The sequence below is a fragment of the Chelmon rostratus genome, chromosome 9, assembly GCF_017976325.1.
Source record: "Chelmon rostratus isolate fCheRos1 chromosome 9, fCheRos1.pri, whole genome shotgun sequence".
Classification (NCBI taxonomy): Eukaryota; Metazoa; Chordata; class Actinopteri; order Chaetodontiformes; family Chaetodontidae; genus Chelmon; species Chelmon rostratus.
This window is the reverse complement of record NC_055666.1, coordinates 24,550,618-24,572,234: the sequence shown is the minus strand read 5'-3', so window position 1 is coordinate 24,572,234 and position 21,617 is coordinate 24,550,618. Positions and strand designations below refer to the sequence as shown.

The 21,617-nt window shown below is 43.6% G+C and overlaps 1 protein-coding gene across 1 annotated transcript in view; it reads right to left on the bottom strand.

The window, feature by feature from the left end:
* The window catches only part of spata5 (spermatogenesis associated 5), a 108,167-nt gene extending 86,673 nt beyond the window's left edge, over positions 1-21,494 (bottom strand). The window contains exons 1-11 of the mRNA XM_041944059.1: positions 21,261-21,494; positions 20,555-20,679; positions 19,602-19,759; positions 18,704-18,762; positions 17,744-18,409; positions 17,494-17,623; positions 17,291-17,347; positions 16,846-16,969; positions 15,011-15,112; positions 14,718-14,871; positions 1,722-1,876 (exon numbers count right to left, since the gene is read on the bottom strand). Coding sequence (XP_041799993.1) covers positions 1,722-1,876; positions 14,718-14,871; positions 15,011-15,112; positions 16,846-16,969; positions 17,291-17,347; positions 17,494-17,623; positions 17,744-18,409; positions 18,704-18,762; positions 19,602-19,759; positions 20,555-20,679; positions 21,261-21,435 — 1,905 coding nt within the window. The 5' untranslated portion in view covers positions 21,436-21,494. The remainder of the gene's footprint in view (positions 1-1,721; positions 1,877-14,717; positions 14,872-15,010; positions 15,113-16,845; positions 16,970-17,290; positions 17,348-17,493; positions 17,624-17,743; positions 18,410-18,703; positions 18,763-19,601; positions 19,760-20,554; positions 20,680-21,260) is intronic.
* Between the last annotated feature and the right edge of the window lie 123 nt (positions 21,495-21,617).

Genomic DNA, 21,617 nt, shown 5'->3' with positions numbered 1-21,617 from the left:
ACATCCTGGAGTCTCACCACTGTCCTCTCATCCCTCCTTCCCCTCCCTCTCCCTCCGTCCGCTGAGAGCGAAGTGATTCATCTTCATTGCGGCGGAGAGTAAAATGGCCACGGGGTCATTTGCGCTCTTCCTCAGCCTGACCCTATCTTTTAAGTGCTGGTGATTCAGTGGTCAGTGGTCCAAAGAGTAGTTCAGGGATTTTCTGTGCATTAGGGGAAAAGGGAGGCCTGGCTGCTGTTGATGAGCTTTTAGTTCTCTTGTGGCTATAAGTGGTGGCGCTGTTTGGGTTATAAATTTGTTTTGTGCTTTAAATGAAGCGAGGACCGTGTGATATAAACCACTCTGCTTCCTCGCGGGGCCAATGCAAGGTCGAAACGCCTCTGAGACACAACTAATGCTGGTTACAAGCAGAGGATCCACTACAGACTGTGTCATTAAGGATGATGCCATAAACTATGCAGGCATGTGAAGGGAGGGTCTCTGCATCTTAATGATTATTGTTTTCTGGCATTTCCTGGCACCCCCCCAGTAGTCTATGACATGTATCACACAGCCACAGCTTCCTTTTTTAGATGGCTCATGTGTTTTTTTGCAGCCGGGGGACATTTCTTAAGTTTAGCCTGATGCATCTCAAGCTGGGATGGAGATGATCTCTACTCGCTTGCCTGAACATGACGTTTCTGTATCAGTTACATGTGGTCCAGAAAGCTGCTGCAAAGGTTCTGACCAGGTCCTCAATCGTCTTTTGCAACGCAAATCTTGATTTCTTTACACTTGCACCCTATCGGATTATGACATTTGTTAGCTGCTGTAGCTGTCTATCACCGGTACATCTCAGAAGTCTTCAGGCTGCTTCCGGTTGCTCACTCCAGGCTGAAAAGTTCAGACTAAAACTTTGAAGTTGTGTATCCTAAATCTTGGAGCTCATTAGCTTAAGATCTGTGTGCACCTTTAAAAAGCAGCTCAAGCCCCACTTGTTTATGCTCGCTTTTGTTCGATTTATTTACATTTCTTAGTCTTATTGTGTCTGCACTTCATGTCTGTTGCTTTTGTCTTTCATTGAGATGCACTTTGTGATGTCTGCTCTGGAAAGGAGCTGATAAACTTTACTTGACCATCTGCATTTCCTCAGTTCCTCTGGGCTCACTTAACACAAAACACAGACACATTTTGGCAAGATTTAGGAACTATATCTGTCATTTTTCTACGCCTGGAAAGCATCAGTTTTCCAATTTTATGGCTTTTCTTTTATTCCTTGACCACAATAACAGCAGACAGCCTTTCATTCACACTTGCAGTCTGTTCCCACCACAGGAACTTTTCCAGGGGACCAGGAACCACTTTAGGGACTAAGGAACCTTTCCCGCATTGACCAGTGGACTAAATTTAGGTCTTCTGTCGTAGTTTCTGGTGCAAAGAAAGTCCCTGCTCCACTGCATTTTCTGATGGTCCTGGAACTATTGGGGCACATTGTGCATTGTGCAACGTTGATGACTGGGTAAACAAAAAAAAAACTTACAGCTGCTAAACTTTGTGTACAGCTTCATCAGTAGTTTCTTCAGCAAAAAGTTAAATCAGTATTCGGATGGGAAAGAGACAGTTCTGTACTTCTTATTGAGTCCAAAACAAAGCAAATTTGTTGACCAGCCTAAAAGCAGAAAGAGATTGTGTTCATGAGTGAATGAGGGAGATGCAGCAGTGATCAACAGAGGTTACTGTACCTTTGGGACATCAACAGCGACCTCCCTCATGGCGCTTGGCTTCACAACGGACATGGCCCACTGGAGGTCCTGCAGAGTGACGGTCACCGTCCCCTTTAGCTGCTGGTCTGATGGTTGGCTGGAACCTCCCAGTGCTCGCTTCAGTGCATGCAAACCTATGGAAAGAAGGTTTGCACATTTCAAATCTCTCAGTGGATAGAAAAGAGGAAAAAGGAGTTTATTCTGAACTTTTCTCAACAGACTCATGATGTACGAAGTACAAAAATACATCAATTAACCATCTGCCTTTGACACAGGCTTAAACAAAAATGATAAAACTTAGCTAGACTGAAAAAAAAAAGAAAAGAAAAGAATGCCAAAGCTTAAAGAGGCTAAAAAAGGCATCAGTCTTAGCCAAGTTTCTACAAAACAAGTCTGGGTTGACATTCAGGTCCATATATTACAACAGAAAAGGTGAATCATTTCGATTTGAGGCATAAAAAGGGATATGAAATGTGTTGTTTGCCATAAGAAACAATGCTAGTGCCGTTGTGGCTTGAGGGTTTTCATTCCAAAACCACATGCACCCAGTCCAACTCTTTCCTCAAAACATTCAGGCTCGTACACGCTGTGATGATACACGCCTAGCGAAGGCAAATCTCAAAATGAACACTAATTCCCCTTTTGACCGCGAAAATAATTGGGCCTGCATTATTGGGGAGAAAAGAGAGTAGGCCGAAGGGAAGGGAAGCGCAATTGAAGCGCTTAAGGTTTGAATACCCTCAGTTCCATAGACTTCAGCATCAGAACAAAAAGGAGATAGCAAAACAAACACTGATGCATCAATATCAAGAATGAGCCTTTGTCCTGCAAAAGAAGTCATAGCAGAGTGATCTGAAGGAGAAAGACCTGGGAACAGACGCCGCTGCAAAAAATGGAGGTGATGAGTGAGGACAGACACATAACACATACTTAGCAGAAGAATACTAAAGCAGGAGTCACACAAAGATTGTATTTATTCACAGGAGGGGTTATTAAACATGCATGCTCTTCCTGCACCGCGATGAAAAAAAGCTGTGAAGTGCATCCAGGGCTCCAAACGTAAAAGTCTCATTCTCCATGAATAACGTGAGGTGACTGGCAGTTGGAGCACTACCAAGACTTTGATGGACACAAAACTCTTCTGATTGAGGCGTCTGAACAAAAGATGGGCAGCTGCGTCAGAAGTAGTTCTTTGATTGAAAAAAAACAAGTGAAAGGTACGAGCCTGTGTGCACGTATGGGAAGAAGTCAACAACAAAACGTGCAATTACAAAGCTTCAAATTATGTTGCGTGCACCGCTAATGGCGAGCTAAGCTAAAGATTATGTTTTGTAGAAACATTCGGCCGTTTAAATACGGTTCCTTTTGGATTCTGGGTTCAGCACCAGTGACGCAGCATTTTGTTCAAATTACATGCCGTTCTGCATGTGCTACAGCTCTGAGTTACTTAACTGGTTTCTTCTCCATAGCAATTGTGGTTAACTGGGCACTAAAACCAAAATCATCCCTGCAGTATAAAATTCATAGTGCGTTGGTAGGAGGAGTGCTGTTTTATGTACCGGTGAGACATGAAACATGACGCAGGAAGTCCTGTTTGAATGACAGGACCATGTGTTTAAAGGCTTAAAGGCAGTTTGTAATAAAGAACAAGGTGGGAACTCTGGCTGACATCGTCTTGCAGTCCAGCAAAAGTTGAGCCACGTTGAACTTCTATGCCAGACAACCAAGAGTTCAACCTGGCTCTTAAATGAGCGTGATTGGCTCTCGCCTGGTTGTTGCACGCTTTGCATCTGAGGACAATTGCATAAAGTTTTTCTCAACTTGCGCCTGTAGTGTCGCTGAACGTCTCTGCAGCTCAGCGGGCAGTGCCAGGCTCTGATGTCAGGTAGCATTCACAATGATTAGCATGCAATCTTTGTCCCAGATTTTAAGTCTGTAGGTGGGAGCAGCCCATTAAGTGCATAGGTAAGATTGTATCTAGAGCCATACGTCATGCCAGTGAGAGAGGATTTCCTCAGAAATCAGGCTGAAGTAATTTGGCCACGGCCATGTGCAAACCTATACTATCCACAACATTATCCAGTAGCTCCAAGTGTTTCTATGTTGCAGTACATTGAGGATATTATTAAAAGGAAACCAGCAGCTCTTCTGACTTTCCAACTTCATTCAGCAACCATTCACCATCCGTCACTGGGGATCTGCCCAGAAAAACTGCTTGGTTTTCTATTGTTGGACACCAAGCAGCTGCTAAAAGGAAGCCATGTATGCATTGCTGCAGGAACTTCCTTTTCTCCTTCCAGTATTTCACAGTCAATAAGAAGATTTAAATCAATGACCTTCCTGTTCTAGCTCTTCTGTTTCAACAACCACTCGAGTTGCTATCTTTGTCAGAGAGGGAAATGGAGATTGATTAAAGAACTTTTCTGCAGATTGTTCTCAGGATGTTATTTCATGTTTGAGGTGAGTCTGCGGCATTCCCCAAAAGAGTTTCCAAAATCATAGCAAAACCTTGATAGAAGCCTGCAACAGTACACAAATATTTGCAACTGCTGAGAGAATCAATCAAGTGCACAGGGAATCGTTTCTGCTTGTAATTTCCTCCAATTCACATTACGGAAAAACAGGGTCTGCAGGTACGTCTGGTTGCAATATTGCATGCAATCATTACCAAATAGGCAGTGAAGAATGTGTGAGAAAGGCATAAAAGTAGAGCTGCGACAATGCAGGAAACGCCATGTGTGAATCAGCTTGCATCCAGCTGTGCAGATTTAACCCCTACAGGTGGGAGGACAGGTCCTTTTTGAGTGAATTACATGCTAAATGTGGACAATGATTACTAGTTCCAAAAGTAGCCCACAACCACGTTTCCAACGCCAGACTTGGGTAACAGTATATTACACACACACAACCGTTCCTGATGCACATGTGCACACATCACACAGACGCACACACAGAAACTTGGCTTCATCTTCTGAGCTAAAAAAGGGGAGGGGGGGGGGGGCGGTCTGGGCAGGAGATGGGGTGGCGAGGGCTGGAGGGGAACGGACGTGGTCCAGGGCTGGGGGCCAGGGAGCAGACGAGAGGGGATTTACGATCAGACATGACTGCATCCTGTTTATATTTTCCAGGACCCTTGTGACCGGGCGAGGGACAGACAGACAGAGAGAGACACAGACAGACTGAGACAGAGACAGACAGACAGAGAAGAGGAGGAGTAGGAGAAACTCAATTAAAGCAAGCAGGTTTGTCTCCCGTGAGCACGCCAAGCTGAGGTCAATGTGTTCCCCAGTCCCGGCTCCCTGGTGTATGATGTCTTTCTCTCGCTCTTTCACTCTCGATCCCCGTCCACCCACCCTCCTCCTCCTCCTCACTCTCAATCCCCAGAGGTCTAAACATCCCATCGTTCCACCTGGCTGCTGCTTCAGCTCTTCATCTGCATTAATGCTTCAGACCAGCGGCGCTTCGACTGCACAAAAACATCTGGTCCGAGTGGAAGGGGACAAGGCAAGACAGGACAGGATGTGGAAGGAAGCTGGGGCGAGGAGGGAGATGAGGAGCACCAGCCACAACACCATATGCACTAACCCCAAACCATCAGCTGCCTGCCCTGCGAAGGGTGGAGGACCTGAGGCTCCTTCAGTGCTCAGAGGATGGTTGAACAGGAGAGAAAACCTGAGATCATGTTCTAAAAGACATGCTGTGTCCAGAGCATATGAAGAAAACCCACATGGGAAGAAACCTTTTCATTTTCCTCATGGACACGTCAGTACGTTAATCTAGTATGAAGCTTTTATACAGTTAGCTACAGTTAAACTAACAAGAACAAAAAAATAGGATGTTTGCATTGTATCACATGAAATCCCAAATGTAGAAAAAGAAAAAGAAACATTTTTTGATGAGTTTTAAGAAAGAAAAAAGTAAAAATCTACAACCATCTGCTCAAAAGCACATGCAGCTTTATAAGAAAAAGGTATAGCACTTTAGGCCCTCTGCAAGGCTGAGACATGATACTTTATCACAGTAAAAACTTTGCTTTTTTGGCTTTTCTCCATAACAAATTTGGAGGTCTTGCAAACTCTGAAACTAAATTTCTGCAAATGTTGTACCTCTAGATTTCAATCCTCAATGCAGCACATAAAGTTAGATGATAATTTATAGCAGCAAGCGTAGACTGACAGTTAGTTTAGAGGTCTAATCAATAGAATGGCTGCATAAAAGCCTGGGGCTGAAAAACGCAGCTGACAAATGTTGATAAATGTTTCATCAGTAATCATCTGAAACTGAATCTTGCACTTTGCCAGCAGTAATGAAAAGCCTCACAGAGCAACAGCCCGACCAGAGGGGAAATAGGGTTCATAAGCCACAGAGCTCTGAGTCCAGCCTGGACGCCCAGAGGGCAGCGGAAACTCGATTCAACGATGTGACTTTAACATTTTGCTTTAGGGATTCTCTCTCTCCTGACTGCTCTTGGCTGACTCCAAGCACACATTTGGTTTAGTTATGAAAACATCCGATGGGAAGGGAGGAGGAAAAAAAAGAGGCAACACAACACAATTTAATCTGAACCTTATGTGGACTCATTTTCTTCTTTTTTTTTGCACTCCTCCTTTCCAGAATGCTTCGAATTCGCCAGAGACCCAGCGGAAATTGAGAGAAAAAGGGGCCCCCTAAATGTACAAGAATGCACATTTGCAAAACATCACACTCAGGCCCAAACTAGGTATGGAAGAGACAGAAGAACTCATTTCGCAGAGTTAAAGCTGGCCAGGGAGAAGAGAGGAGAACGGTTATTTGTGGTTTTTCAACAGGGATGGTCTTAATTATGTGGGACCAAAACAGATCTTCCCACAAATCAAGGCCTTCTCCTCAGGGGTCACCTCCGCTGACCCTCGCACCAAATTGGCCCGAGCTACTAAAGAATCAAACCCCTGAATACAAAGCATTATACTCAGAGATATTCAACTTGTGATGACACCACAAATGCCTTCAAGACATGAACGATGATATGCTGACCAGCACGGGGAGAATCTTCAAGGTAATGACTGGGAGCTTCTGTTTGTGTCCACATCAGAGTACTGTCATAATTTTGCACACGAAAACTATTCATATTAAAGATAATTAATATCAGTACTCTTGTCCTACCCGTGCAGATATATGTGCACTCGTCAACACAACAATGCAAAACAACACCCCCGCAGCCTCGGGATGCCCAAAGCTGATCCTCAGGAACCGGCACAGGCTTAGAATCAGGAACAAGGCTGATCCAAGCATCTGAGATCTTTTCTCCAGGTACTCCAACTGTCAAAAAGAGCCGACTGAACTTTGCAGTTCTTCAGCAACAAAACTGGGGAACAAAAGACAGCAGGAAGCAGTTTCAGTAAGTTTTCTGCAAAAGATGCACGAGCAGCTACGTGTGTGACAGGTGTGCGATGCCTCTACAGAGCTGCTCTTGGTACGAAACTGCATTTGAACTTCAGTATTTTCTTTACACTGAGGTTTGAAAGGGGCACAGAGTTTTTGGAGTGACATTTAGAACATGCTCAGAAACAAAGGTTGCAATCTGCCATAAAACAGAAAGGAGCTCGGTTGATAACCACAGAGGAGCCAGAAAGGAAAAGGAGGAGGAGGTCCGATATTAAGACAGTTTTTCCTTTTCAAAACTAAAGAAATGTCCACCATCAATTGATGCAGATGTTCAACCTGCTGCATAGACATTGACCAGAATGCAGGAAAGTGTTGGCTGCTCAGCATTTCATGGGGAGGACCACCAGACCCCTCGCTGAATATGTGCACCCCCCAATGCTGAAACAACACCTACACCCTGAGAAAGAGGCTGTCCAAATCCCATATGTTATGATGTTACTGTTCCATGTTAGCCTATCACAGACATTTCAATAAAGGCATATATGTCAGTGGATAAGTGACCAGAAGCTGCAGTACAAAAACGCCACAGATACATTTTCAGTGGTTTAAAAACAATTAGTTTATCCACCTTCTCTGAAGACAACTAATTTAAGGGATCCTTATTATATTTGTTGATTATGAGTTTATGTTGAAAAACAAATATCAACCTTTTTTTTGCTCAAATTTTTACATTTTAAAGCCTCTCAATTATGTCAGTCTCAAAAAATTCACACTATGGCTCCTCTTTCCATGAATATACTATTCATAACACTATAGGAGACTGTATTGTGTTGTGCACACTGTGTAGATGCATCATGTAGGAAAACTTAACTGATATGTGTTTCATTCATGTAACTGTAAGTGTGCTCAGTGCAACATCTGAGACCTCAACTTCCAGGGAGGAAGAAAAAAAAAATGAGGTAGGAATCGTACGGAGGTGAAGTTGCAGAAGAGGACTTCAAAAGGGAAACCTCACAGAGCTCCATTGTCAGAGACAGCAAATCATCACCCAGGAGGCTAGGAAGGTGTGTCAAAAGACGTCCATCTGCACTTCAGCAGTGCATTCCACATTTCAACAGGGGAGAATCAGGGCCGTGTGTAGCATTATGCCGCATTGTGCTGCATCGAACACCCACGAGCTCGAGCAGCAGCGCTCCGGCGACGCTGTCCTCAGATGAATTGTGAAATACTTCGGGCATTACACCATTACAAAACCGCAGGAACGTTTTCATTACTCGGCTTCCGGAACACTCTTTGCACCTGTATTTACAATACCCAACATCTGTTCCCGGAGCTGAAACGCCGCAATAATACGTGCTCTTAAAGTGCACACGCGTACACACGAACACGCAGAGATGACGGAGACAAATACGCGGGCTCACACACTCCAAACATGCGGAAAATGTGTGCAGGCATACACACACACATACAGTACATGCTTCAGAACACACACACACACACACACACACACACACACACACACACACACACAGCTGTCACTGAGTAAAGGTAAGTGCCGGGGTTAAGGAGTACAAGCAGCACATTTCCGGATTTTATAAACAGAGCCCTCAAATAAACTTCACATGCTGATCCGACCGATATTTATGTGACCTGTCCTGAAATTCCTGAAGTGTCTTTAAAAGGACAAACGAGTTGGGAAGAGAGCTTTATAAGGCAAGGCTGCCGCTGTAAACATCAGCCAGCATTTAGCAGTGTTTGGCCCATTTAGTCTTCTACTGCGGAATTTATGTCAAACACACAAAACTCAGCTCATTTTTGACACCATTTTTCTTCCTCCTTACTACACGGTGTTGCAAGTGTTTAGGTTTGGAGGACTGAAGTGTGCTAGCCAAATCACTTCGCACAATTACCGAGTAAATCATTTAGGCCGTTTAGTCTAAGACGGGGAAGTGGATGTTAAATATATTGAGCCTGATCTTTGCCGTCAAATCAGAGGCTAACCGAGAAGGTTTCAGATGACAGGGTGCGGAGTTGTGTGTTTATTATTCCGCATAATCAATTTTACTGGCCCTTTCTGTTCCAGTGGGCTTCCCCTGTTTAGAGAGGCCTGTAAACAGTGTGTCCGGATGTGGCACAAACCAAACAAGCGCGCACACGCATACACACTGCTGCAAACGTGCGCCCTCACACACACAATTTGCACTGTTTAGACTGTGGAAATGAGTCATCTGCTAGCACCGGGATCAGTTGAACGCCAACAGGACGACAGAGAGACGCCCAGAGTCTGCGAGGCTCCACGAGACCACATGATAGCTTCCAATACCACACAAAACACCTAGAGGGATTCATTATAAAAAGCTGTTTTGTGTAATCTGCGCTTAGCTGGGAACAGGGTCAACGTAACGTTTGGGGAAATAAGATCAGAAGAAACGAGTGCCTGTGGGGTTATATCGGAGGAAATCTCTTCAGGGATCGTGCAGAAATATAAATACGACACTTTTTTGTTGGCTGCCTCTTTATTCTTTGCATCAGCACGTCGACTAATGTGTGCATTTCTTCTTCTACTAATCTGTGCCGTATACACAACAGATTCACAGGTTCTTCAGCAGTCAGTTATCACTTTATCTCGACATTGATTCAAATGTGCACATTTTCATTACTGTGATCGGTTGGCTAAAGAGTGATTTTTCATCTTGATCTTTAGAGGCCTGCTGAGGCCTGCAAGCATCCAGGAAAGAGGAAAGTCAGGAAAACTGTAATTTTGCTTATGAGAAATATTTTTCAGCTCTCTTATACCTTCAATGAGTTCAAATTTATCCTGTGACCCCCCCCCCCCCCGTTTGGTAATGTAACACACAACTCTACTGTTCCTGCACTATTTAAATTTCCTTTTAAAAGGTATGTAATGTTATCTGTGCTTCTCTCTTATTAAATAGCTGAATTACTGTGCAAGGTTTTCCTGGGTTGTGGGCAATCTTCATTGTACAGACGAGTTGTTCTTTCTATAAAGATAAAAAGGACACACATTCAGTGGAATGGTGATCAAGGTGCAAAATATTAGTTGTTGATCAGCTCTTATGCAGATTTTGGTTTGTAAAATCTAATATTAAAACATTGTTGTATAATGTATGACTAACAAAAGTTAGCAGCTAGGAGTTAGTTAGTAGCTTTCTGAAGCTGCTGAATAGGCCATGAGTGGCTTTTCTCCATTTCACTGTGCTGGTAGAATTCAGATCAGCGTATCTGAATGGAGGTCAGTCTATCTGGCCTCCACGCTGACATTTCATTCACTGCTTGCAGCCGAGCTTGGCTCTTTACCCTCTGAGCAATATCTCATTTGTCCACTAGAGGTCCTCATTCAGGGTTACTACAGTTCAGCCTCAGTGGGTTTGACCTTTCCTCCTGCAGCAATGAACAGTGAAGCTGTGATGGAATGAAATTCTGCACTTTGAATAAAGAGTTTAAGATACTTGTACAGTAATTCAGCTTGTATTTAACTTCTCCATTACTCTGCTGCAAAAACTGTTTCCATAGCCTTTATACCTTCAAACATTATCAGACCACCAGAAATGACTCTAACTTAAATTCTGAGGGTATCCAGAGCAGTGGTTCCCAAAGTGATTAGTGCAACATATTGACAAAATAGTTAAGAAGACCAAAAGTTTCTGCTACACAAATGCATTTACAATAGATCTGCTGTACACAACTATGACGAGCAGTTACAAGTGGGCATTGCTTGGCTTTAAAGGGTCACAAGAGAAAAAGGTCAGGACCTACTGCACTAGATTGATGGTTCCCAATCTTGGGGTCAAAACCCTCATGAGGGGTCACAGGATGAACCTAGTGAGTCATGAAACGACCAACCCTTAGGAATTAAGAAGAAAATTCGAAACAGACAAAAGCATGTTGACGTCTTTCATCTAATGAAACAATCTGAGAAAGCAAAATCACTCGTTGGTTCAATTTCTCACAACTTCCAGACTTGCAGCCAATAACGAGGGGCCACATCAAGGGCTGGGGGGTCAAAAGCATCATAAAGTCTGACTTGAGTTCTGATTCAGTGCTTTGAGTGAGTATGTTCGCTCAAAATTTGTCTTGTACTGGCGTTTACCATTTCTGCTTTTAATAATAATAACCACCCCATTTTTGGAACATATGAGACATTATGCTTTTGAAGTGCCGGTGGGAAGAATGAACATATACGACTCTGTCCATTCTGGATTAAAAGCTGCTGTCGGTACCTACTTTTCTCTTTTTAGAGCATGTTGTGTCAAAGAAAGTTTCTCTGACTCGCTTATTTCTGCAAATGTTGTCCATCTGTATGTCTGTGATTCTGTGCGTCTGTGTGTGTGTGTGTGCGTGTGTGTGTGTGTGTGTGTGCATGTGTGTGTCTCACTCACTGACGAAATGCTTATCAAAATGCACAGATTTGGCCGAGTAGCTAGTAGTTTCCTAGAAATGCTGCACTGGCCAACACAGAAACGTTCTGTCAAAATATAATAATTCTCCATAAGTTATCAGTTACGGGTCTGTGTGGACAGGACGGTGTCTGAGTCTCGGTCTGGACCCGGACCACGGCCTGCCCGTTGATGTTGGACGGGACGGCAGGTTTCCATGGGGGATGCATTTTAGTGCCACCTATTGCTTATCTCAATGAACCTACACCGACTATTTACATGACTGTAGTGGACACATGGAAGTTTGTGATGGACCAGCAGCTTAAAGACACTTTATGTTGGTTTATCCTTTCATTTGTCACACATCTGTATGCCTTTTAAAGAAGAAATAGACAACATGCAAACAACGGATGATGACCTCTGACCTGGATTTATACTTTCTTCATTAAAATTTGTAATTTTGGTTCTTTCGTTTCACAGCAAACAAACGTGAATGACTTCCTGTTCTGTTTCCTCTCCAGGTTTAAAAATCCTAGCTTTCATTAACGGATCAACCTGGAGCCCCTCGGATGGTGCACGTGATGCTAAGCGCAGACTTCCAGAATAATTTGTGCCCTCAGAGGAGGCTTAAAAGTGATTTGAGGCGACCTCGATGAAACAGACTTTAATAGATCTGGTATGAGTGTGCTCTTGCATGACGCTGCATTCAAAACTGCCTGATCCGTGATCCACTGCAATCAAGTGCTGATTATATAACACATCTGTCGTCGAGAAGCTGTTTCTGGGGCTCGGTGCAATTCAGACTGGACAAACAAAAACTTCCCTAATGACATCAAGATTTCCACCCATTTTTATGCACACACACACAAACATGCTCACAAAGGGAAAAAAAAGCGCACACATTGAACAGCCTGTGCCTTTCTCCAGAGATGAAGAATTGATTTAAATAGTTTTACTCTCAGATCTATAAGCAGGTTGGTATTGTGCTAAAGGCAGGATGTGAAACCCCCACCGCAACGCGCTTCTTGTGAGTGTGTATGTGTGCATGCTTCTCTGCAGCTGTGCAAGGTGGGGATCTTGTGCGAGACCCTCGCGTGTCGCCGCCGTCGCAATATTGTCCCCCCATTTTTATTTTTACAGGAAGTGGTGCGTCGGAGCGCATGTTCCCCCAGCAGCTCATTGTTACCTGAGCAGCAAAAGGAAACAACTGCAGTTCCTATTTGATGTGTTTTTGTGCCTCTTCAGCTTTTGTTCCTTTCAATGAAAGCAAAGAAGGAAAAAACACATATCAACTTGTGGGTGTGTGTGTGTGTGTGTCTGTAGGGACTTGATGAGGGTGGATCCCCATGCACACATACACAGTTCATAACATACTGTCACCACGTCTACAACTTTTCATCTCTGATTTACGCTGTGCAGTACATGAATGTATAAAATATACAAATCCAGCATATTTAAATCTTAACAAGACTGACGGACAGAGACTTGAGGGCAAGCTGGTCTATGAGCCATTTTCCTAAAATGCAAACACATGTAGTTGAATATTAATACAACTAAACAACATGAGGGTTGCAAATTCTATAATCAGAGTGCTGACACATCATTCACTCAAATACAGCAGGTCATCAGGTGTGCACAACAAACAAATGGTGCTGTCGCAGTTTTAGTCAGTTCACAGCAGTATTGCTAAGCTAACCATGACTGTTCTGATGTGTTGCTTATGATTAGCATCAGAAACTAGAGTTGGTGGTGGCTAGCAGTTGCACATTTATACTATGAACACTATTACTTCAACTGTGAGCTTTGTTAGCCTCTTCTGAAGCCACAACGTGGCATAACACAACTCCTCCTCCTTCAGTGATGGATATTCGCCACTTATTCTGTATGAATGTGCACTAAAAGCTAAATATAGCTAAGATAGATAAATAAAAAATAGCTAAATGTTAGACTGCTAGGTAGCATTTATGCTGGTGTTTGCACAAAGCCAAGGGCTCCTCTAATGACACACACCTCCCAGGCCTTGCTGTATTTGTAATCTGTTTTAGTTTGCATGGTATTTGTACTGCATTTCATCATCACATGAGCAGACAGAAAGAAATAAAGACAGATTGAAGCATTAAATGCAGTCTAAATGCATTCTGCTGTGGCCTACTGGCGAGGGCCTCTGTTTGTCTAGTGATTTTTGGAGATTTTGGTGGCAGCGAGCAGAGTCAAACAGGGTTAGGGAGGTTGTTGTCTCCCTCCGGGGCGTGAGGAGGTTTCTCAGAAAACACTGCCAGTCACGTCTGGTCCTCTGCGGACAGTAAATCACGCTCTTCGCCGGAGCGCTTCCGCGCAGCAGCCTCGGCTCCCTCCTCAGCTGGAAATGCAATATGCCACATACCCCAGGCCCCGTATGCCACCCAGGAGGCATACGGGGTCGCACACAGAAAAACAAATGTGCATGTGCTCGTACAATCACGCCCACAATCAAGCCCATGCAGACACACACACATAGTGTATATGAGCCAAAATGCTCGTCCACGGGATGCGAGGTGGATTGGTTTGTGGCATCAGGGGTGAGGGGGCAAAAGAATTTCACAACAAGAGGTGGTTTCAGCGGTTTCTCTCACTGGGATCTGAACACCACAGAAACTCCCAACTTCCTCTTTGGCAAATATCAAAGGATGGTTGACCCTGTGAGGTTTGGACAAAAAGGTGAAATGCACCTAAAGCTCAATAACAAACTGTTGTTTGTTGGCCCACGAGGCAAACCGAACTGCTAAAAGATGGTGAGCATTTCTGGGCCAGCTGCCATGCACGACTTTGTTTTGGTTTCCCAAATTCTGTTGGTTTCGGGAAGTGCAAAGAAGAAATCAAAATAAAGAGCAGCGCGACGGGTCTGAGTAGCTCTGGATGTTCTTGGTTCCCGTGGCATTTTTACAACGTAGATTTACGACCCATTTCTGGGAACAATATTTGTCACAGTCTACTCAACTTAAATTCAAATGCACCTGATTAAAGGCCTTACTAAAGACATGCTGCATTAAAAAGGTTATCCAATAATCCAATAAATTTGCCTTTTTTGGCTTATTGGTGAGGCGGGAAAGATATGTGGGAATATTTACATGCTACCAACCCTCAAACTTTTGGATGCCATCAGCTTCTTTACAACTAGGAAACAAAAGCAAAGCGTTTTGACTCTCTACATGACGGTGGGACAGTGTTTCCTTGCCTGCTTCCTTGCAAACAGCTGCGAGGTCAGCTCCTACGTATCCATGAGCGGCGTCGGCCAGCTGCGTCAGCTCCTCTGCGGTGGCGCTGCACGGTACGAAACTCAGCTGCTTCTGCAAAATATCTGCACGCTCGTCAGCACCAGGAACTCCCACCTGCCATCATGAAATCAGCAGAACAACAGATTGTAGAGCACAAAGTTCACTCATTTAGAATCCACTATACTACTACTACTAATACTACTATTACAAGGACAGTCTTTTTGCTTCCGCTGCCGTGTGTGTTAGCACGCACCTCCAGCTCCTTGTCAAAGCGTCCTGGTCGACGCAGGGCAGGGTCGAGGGCATGGGGCCGGTTTGTGGCCCCCAGGACCAACAGCTGACCTGAGTGACCTTCCTGGAAGTAAAAATAGCAGAGATTAATCTTGTCCTCAAAATTATGGTTGTATTTTACTGTGCAGCTTTAAATAAACATAGATACTGAATTAAAAGTACACCGAATATTGTGTGTTTCTGCCTGTTGTCTTGCAGCTCATGCCAGGCTGTGTTTTCCTTCAAACAAGGTCAATATCTAACGGATTACAATCTGTCAGAGGTGCTTCCTCCAGGCCTCACAGTCGTCGTTGGAGTGTTACTAAGTGTTCATTTTTCAGTGAAATCAACTGAGGTTCGGTTGTGTTTGTACACTCGCAAAGCTGTGGTAGCTGTGGGGCTGCTTTTCAAAACTATGAAAATTAAAGTGTAAAAATAACAGATGGTTGCCGGTACACTGCAAACTACCACTGTCAAATCTTCTGTGCTGGCTGAGACACAAAGGCGAAATTACATGCAAATTGTTGCTTTGAGTCATCAATATCAACTCTCCAGGAGCTAAATAAAACAGCCTTGTATTTAACTTCATGACCATGCAATTGTAACTCCATCCAGTTGCGTTTCATAAAGCCTCAGAGAATATTTGACCCTGGTGTGATGCTAAACTGTGTCAGTCCTGTGTTTCTCGGGGTGCTCTGCCTGCAAGATGAGAAATTTATTTTTCAGCCTTTCAATACCGCAGGGAGAATTTAAACACAAATAAATTATAGTGCAAGCAGGAATGCTGAGGGGGCAGGAAGTGCTTTCTCCGCATTCCTCAAACCAATCAGTGCTGATGACCTTGGATCATCTGGTCTGGAAAACAGACATGATTGGGGTGCAGGCAGGGAGCTGCTCTGTGTCGTATCACCAATCTAAATCTGCCTGGGCACATGGAGATGTGCTCTGCTGATAAAGTTATGCCAAATTGGCAGGTCATGGCAACCTTAGGTGATTTGTTTCCCAGGCTCCCTTTGGGCGTGCGTGTGTGTGTGTGTGTGTGTGTGTGTGTGTGTGTGTGTGTGTGTGTGTGTGTGTGGGGGGGGGGGGGGGGGGGAATCATCTTTTTTCTCATCAGGCACTGATAGAGTGCTCAGAGGACAAACAACACCCCAGAGATACAACCCACGGCGTCTGAAGGGCGTCCAGCGTGCAGAGATGGTTTCTGCATGACAATCTGCATTTTCAATGAGGACATTTCCCGACAGAGCCACGCTCGGCTGCAGAGAGCCATATCCTCAAGTCCTGTGAATGCTGAGCAAGCAATCAGCACAGTCAATGTAAAGCACACCTCTCTTGTAATAATGATACTGATGCAAACGGACTGTTGGTTGATGGAATAAGAAGACACGCTGCTGTTCATTTCATGCTGTAACGGCTGGCCGAGTAATAAAAAAATAACACGCAGAAGCTTCTATCACCACCCTGTTTATAAGTCTGAAGTACGGCAGAAACGACTGACATCACTATTCTGCAACTATTTTGATAATTATTTTAATCAACAAGTGGAGACAGACATTTAAATCCCCCCTTGTGTTTCCAAGTGGTACTGCTGTGGCCGCTGCTGTCGCGGACAACCGAAATGCTCTGTTTTCCTCAGAGCAGCAACCACCAACGACACAGGACACACTGCATGCTGTTGTCATTACGTTTTCATTTCACAAAATGAAAGAAACTGCGTAACACAGACGGTGGTAACGGCCCTGAAATGTTGTCTAAACCTAAAAATCAACGTGTGTTAGGATGCATTATGGCTGCGGAGTAAAAGAGGACACTCACTGAACCGATCCCATCCATCAGAGTGAGGAGAGAAGCGACAACTCGTTTCTCGACCTCGTTCTGCGCTCCCTCTCGCTTTGGGCACAAAGCATCCAGCTCGTCAATGAAGATGATCGCAGGTTGTCTGTAAATCCAGTGAAATGGGAGAAGACATTTATGAAACGACTGACCGCAAGAACCAAAATCACGAGTGGATGACGACATACTGCAAATCCTCGACACGATATTTGCAAGACTTGTGCCTGAAGTTTGACGATTGATGTGCTTCATCAATTGTTTACTTTTACTTATTATTAGCGTACTGCACCAATTGCAGTGTTTGTATGCTTGCTGCATGTGTTTTTGTGAGTACTTTTTATTGCACAAAATGAATATAATTTAACTGCACTTGAGTGCTTTAACTGGATAGTGGCAGTTACGGTCATTCATAGGCAGCTGGATTTACCTCTGAGACGCTTCAGTGAAGATCTGCCTCAGCCTCGCTTCTGTTTCACCGTAGAATCTGCAGAGACACAGAGCAACATGTCGCCTGAAGTTAAGCTAATTAAACTACTCCACTATTTAATTATGACTTCAGATCACCTCTGTGCATTATAATACGCACCATATTTTATACTGGGATAGAAAAGTGATTAAATATGACCATACTTGCTCATGATCTCTGGGCCATTGATCACCGTCATGTGAGCTCCAACCTCATTGGCTATGGCCCGTCCAATCATGGTTTTGCCTGTACCTGGGGGACCATACAGAAGTACTCCACGGGGAGGAGGGATCCCTGCATAGAAAACAGTTTGGAATTAGATCTTTGATATTTATGGGTAAATTCAGTCTTAGTTTGTATCACTTTACATCATATATCATGAAATATGAAATGACATTGTACCATCTGACCTACCGTAGTTGGAGAACAACTCAGGGTGTTTCAGAGGAAGCTCAATGGTCTCTCTGATAACATCCAGCTGGCTGCTGAGCCCGCCAATCATGCTGTATGTGACCTTCGGCCTCTTAGATTCTGCATCTGGATCCTCCTGTGCAGCTCTGTCTCTGAAGCTGACTTTAGTGGAGCAGGAGAGGCAGTAGAAGGTGTCAGTACTCCGTGCACCACCAGGAGGAGCTGTGTGGGTTTTCTCCGGCTGCTCTGAGCTGAGTGAGCTCTCCAGACTGACAGCATCCTCCGGTGACGTTGCAGGAGGATTCTGGGAGTTGTAGGAATGGGTGCAGGGAGCAGAGGGCGAGGAGAGAGAGGGGAGAGAGGGGAGGTTGGCTGGTCGGCGTGGGGTGCTGGCTGCAGGCCCGGGCTCTCCAGGTGTGCCTGGTGCCCCTTCAGCATTGCTGTCATCCACAGTGAGCAAGCTGAGCTGCAGGGAGAGGTCGGCTGACGTGGAGTCCAGCACAGAGTTCATCACAGAGGACTCCTCTGTGTCAGGGCCCAGTCCTGCAGGAGGAGCTTGTCTGTGGAGGGTGACACCGTCCTCCCCTCTTATTGTCTCGACCCGGAGACTGCATGACCGGCCCAAATAAGTCAAGGAGATGACATTTCCTGGCAAAATGATGTTCCCAACTAGCAAAGACAGACAAAGCGGAGGAGTTATTCCACCAAAGGAAACTGACAGTATTAAAACTGAACATAAACAGCAATTCAAAACCAGGAAACTGTCTTTTTTTAAGTACAGAGCCATATTAGAGGGTAAAAGTACAGATCGTGGAGTCTTGAGTCTATAGATTATGGAAAGTTATGTTTCATAATGCATTTCAGTGGAGTAAGAGCCTGAAAATAGTGCATCTTATTCTATTTATTTATGCTCTTTACTCCTGTGCCAGTAAACATGCAACTGTGAAGAAGTGACTGACTTACCCAGAGACCTCAGAAAGAAATTCTTGAACTCATCTGACTCTAGTGTGTCATCTTTTGACCTGAAAGAAAGTTTTATGAATATATTACACAACTTTATTTATCCAGGAAAGTGCCGTACTGACATTAAACATCTCTTTTACAGGAGCAGCAACACACAAAACACAAAAACATAGGTTACAAAACATATAAGACTCATAATGAACTGGATAAAATATGAAAAGAAAGATCAAGGATCACAAAACACAAGATGATTAAATAACACCAACAAATATGAACAAAAAATAAAATCTAAACGAACGCTAATCATTGATAATAGATATTTTGGCATTTGCGCTGCAGTTATAAGGTTTGACCAGCAGATGGCAGCCTTCACCTGAGATACACAACATAAAGGAGTTCAAGCCTCTGGACCCATGTGGGACACAATAAAAAGGTTTTGTTTTGTTTTGTTTTGTTTTTGTCTTTTTTTTTTGAGGTATAAACTCATTGTTGTTATTCCAGCATAATATTGCAATGACTTTATCACCTGTAACCCTATAGGCTATTAGGATTTAAAATATTCCTAAGCAAAGTGACACAGTGCAATAAATATTTCATAAATATGTGATAAATGCATATTTAAGGTACCATCTTTGATAAAAAGTGTTATTATTAGAAACACAACTTGCCTCTAACATTATAACCTTCATGAATTTCTATGGATCTATGGATTTATTGCAGAATGTTGTAATAGATTACATTATTTTTAGCTTGGTGTGCCTGAACCACAGACTCAGTGCATAATTACTATAATGTATATACTAAATAAAGTATAATATGAAGTACAGTGTGGATTTGATATTTTAATATGTAGTGAGCACCCTCAGCTTTTGTTCAGTGATAACCAGATGCAGGTTACCTGTTAGAGAGGACCACCTCCTCAGCCTGAAGCACCGGACCCGTTAGTGGCTGCAGCATCACCTCCTGCCCTGACTTCACTCTGAGGTTATTCTGAGCACATTTCTGGAGACCAACTTTTCCACCAGGAAAGGAGGCAATTGGCCATCCTAAACACACCTGTGAGGCAGCAGCAACGGACGAATGATTATCGAAAGCTTTCAGAGCTGCAGGCAGCTAAAGGTCAGGAAGTTTTTCATCCTCAGAACAGAAATCACGCATCAGCTAAAGGCGACACAAATCAACATTTAAAGCAACTGTAAGAAAGCTCCATTCTGTGTTGACTTTGGCAGCCCCTGTGGCCCATCTGTTTTGGAGGTGAGTGAAAGAAAAAAGCAACTTAGTTTTTTACTATCTTTCACTTTTAAACACAGCTGTTTGCAGAACGCACAGTGGTGAGGTGATGCATCTATTTGTGGCTATTTAAAATGAATAACTGTAACATAATGATGGTGAAACAAAGTTAATTTTATTTTAGTCCCATTCAAACACCTAGATTACATGTAAGAGTAAATTTTTTGAGACAGTTAACGTTATCCACATTCCCCAGTGATGTTATTTCTTCGAAATCATAAGCCAACAGCAAGATAAAGCACAGTAGCAAGGCCAACATAAAATGCATCATAATAATGTCCACCAACATTATGTGACCAACAGCCATCAGCGTAAATTCATATATTCATGTCAATTGTTTCACCTGATTTCATGAGGAATTGGATGGACATTAAGAATATATAGAATATATGTATCCTTAATGTCTGTCCAATATAATATATAGAAACAGCTAATTATCTCGCTGATGGTCTTGTTTGTTGATCTAGGTCATACAGAGGCGCTATATAAGACTGTCTGATAACCAGTTAAAAAAAACAAGTAATATCTGACATCCAAACTACTAAGAAGAGAAAAAGACACCTCTTGTTGTCCTGCGGGACTCGTCAGCAGGACTGGTCTCCCGATGCAAACGCTGGCTGACTTCATTGAGTTGAGGCTCAGTTGGGCTAAAGTTGATCTGCAACTTTTGGGTGTTTTGTCATCAGCTGTGAGGAAAATACAGACAAATATGACGTGAAATCAGGAAAACTGTTTAAATCTGTCACTTGAGTAAAAGCAGGGAAAAAAAACTCCCATTACGAGTTCCACATTCATATTTCACTTCAATGAAAGTTACTAAATATTTGCACTAAGGACTAAGTCTAAGGACTTCACATACTACAGAGTACGTCAAACTAAAGCAGTGCATCTCAACACTTAGAATGGGTTTGATCCTAAAAGACTGTAACTTTGACAGATATCCACATGATTTGTCTGTCAGACATCATGGATGAACACTTCAAACAGCCCCAAAGCTGAAAGTCGCTGTCACCTGAGTCAGGGTGTCATTTTAAATCTGCAACTATAAGAAACACGTCTCTGTCTTTGCCTGCAGACTGTGCAGTTAGAACAGCTTCTCAGCATCCAGCAGCATCACTGAGTGCAACAAGACCCACGGCCTCCATATCTCCCATCCCCACACTGCAGAGCGGTTCTTTTGTTGAAGGACTTGAATCCGCTACAACTGAGTACCGTTTCTTAGCCACACTACGTGAAGCCTGTCAAACGTAATGCAGCCAAGTCTTACCTTTTTCGATGAAATCGATGACAGCGAATGAGTTGTTGTTCAAACTTTTGCAGCTTCCACCATCATGGCTGGATGTTTGCAGGTTGGAGGAGTCAGTCGAGCCCTCCTTCAGTAAGAGCGAACTATCCCCTTCACTTGCTTTTTTCGTTTTGCTTTTGTTCTTCTTTGAAGACATTTTAATCGTGAAAATCTAATCCACGTGAACGTGCCAACATGTGTAAACACGGACCGGTGTTGTAAACTTCCTGGTTAAAGTTTAGTCCCGCCTCCCTTTACCGTAAACCCTCGCGTCTCTGAACGAGATTTTACGGCAGGCGATATTTTTTCTATGAGCTGCGAAATATTCCTGTTAAAAAA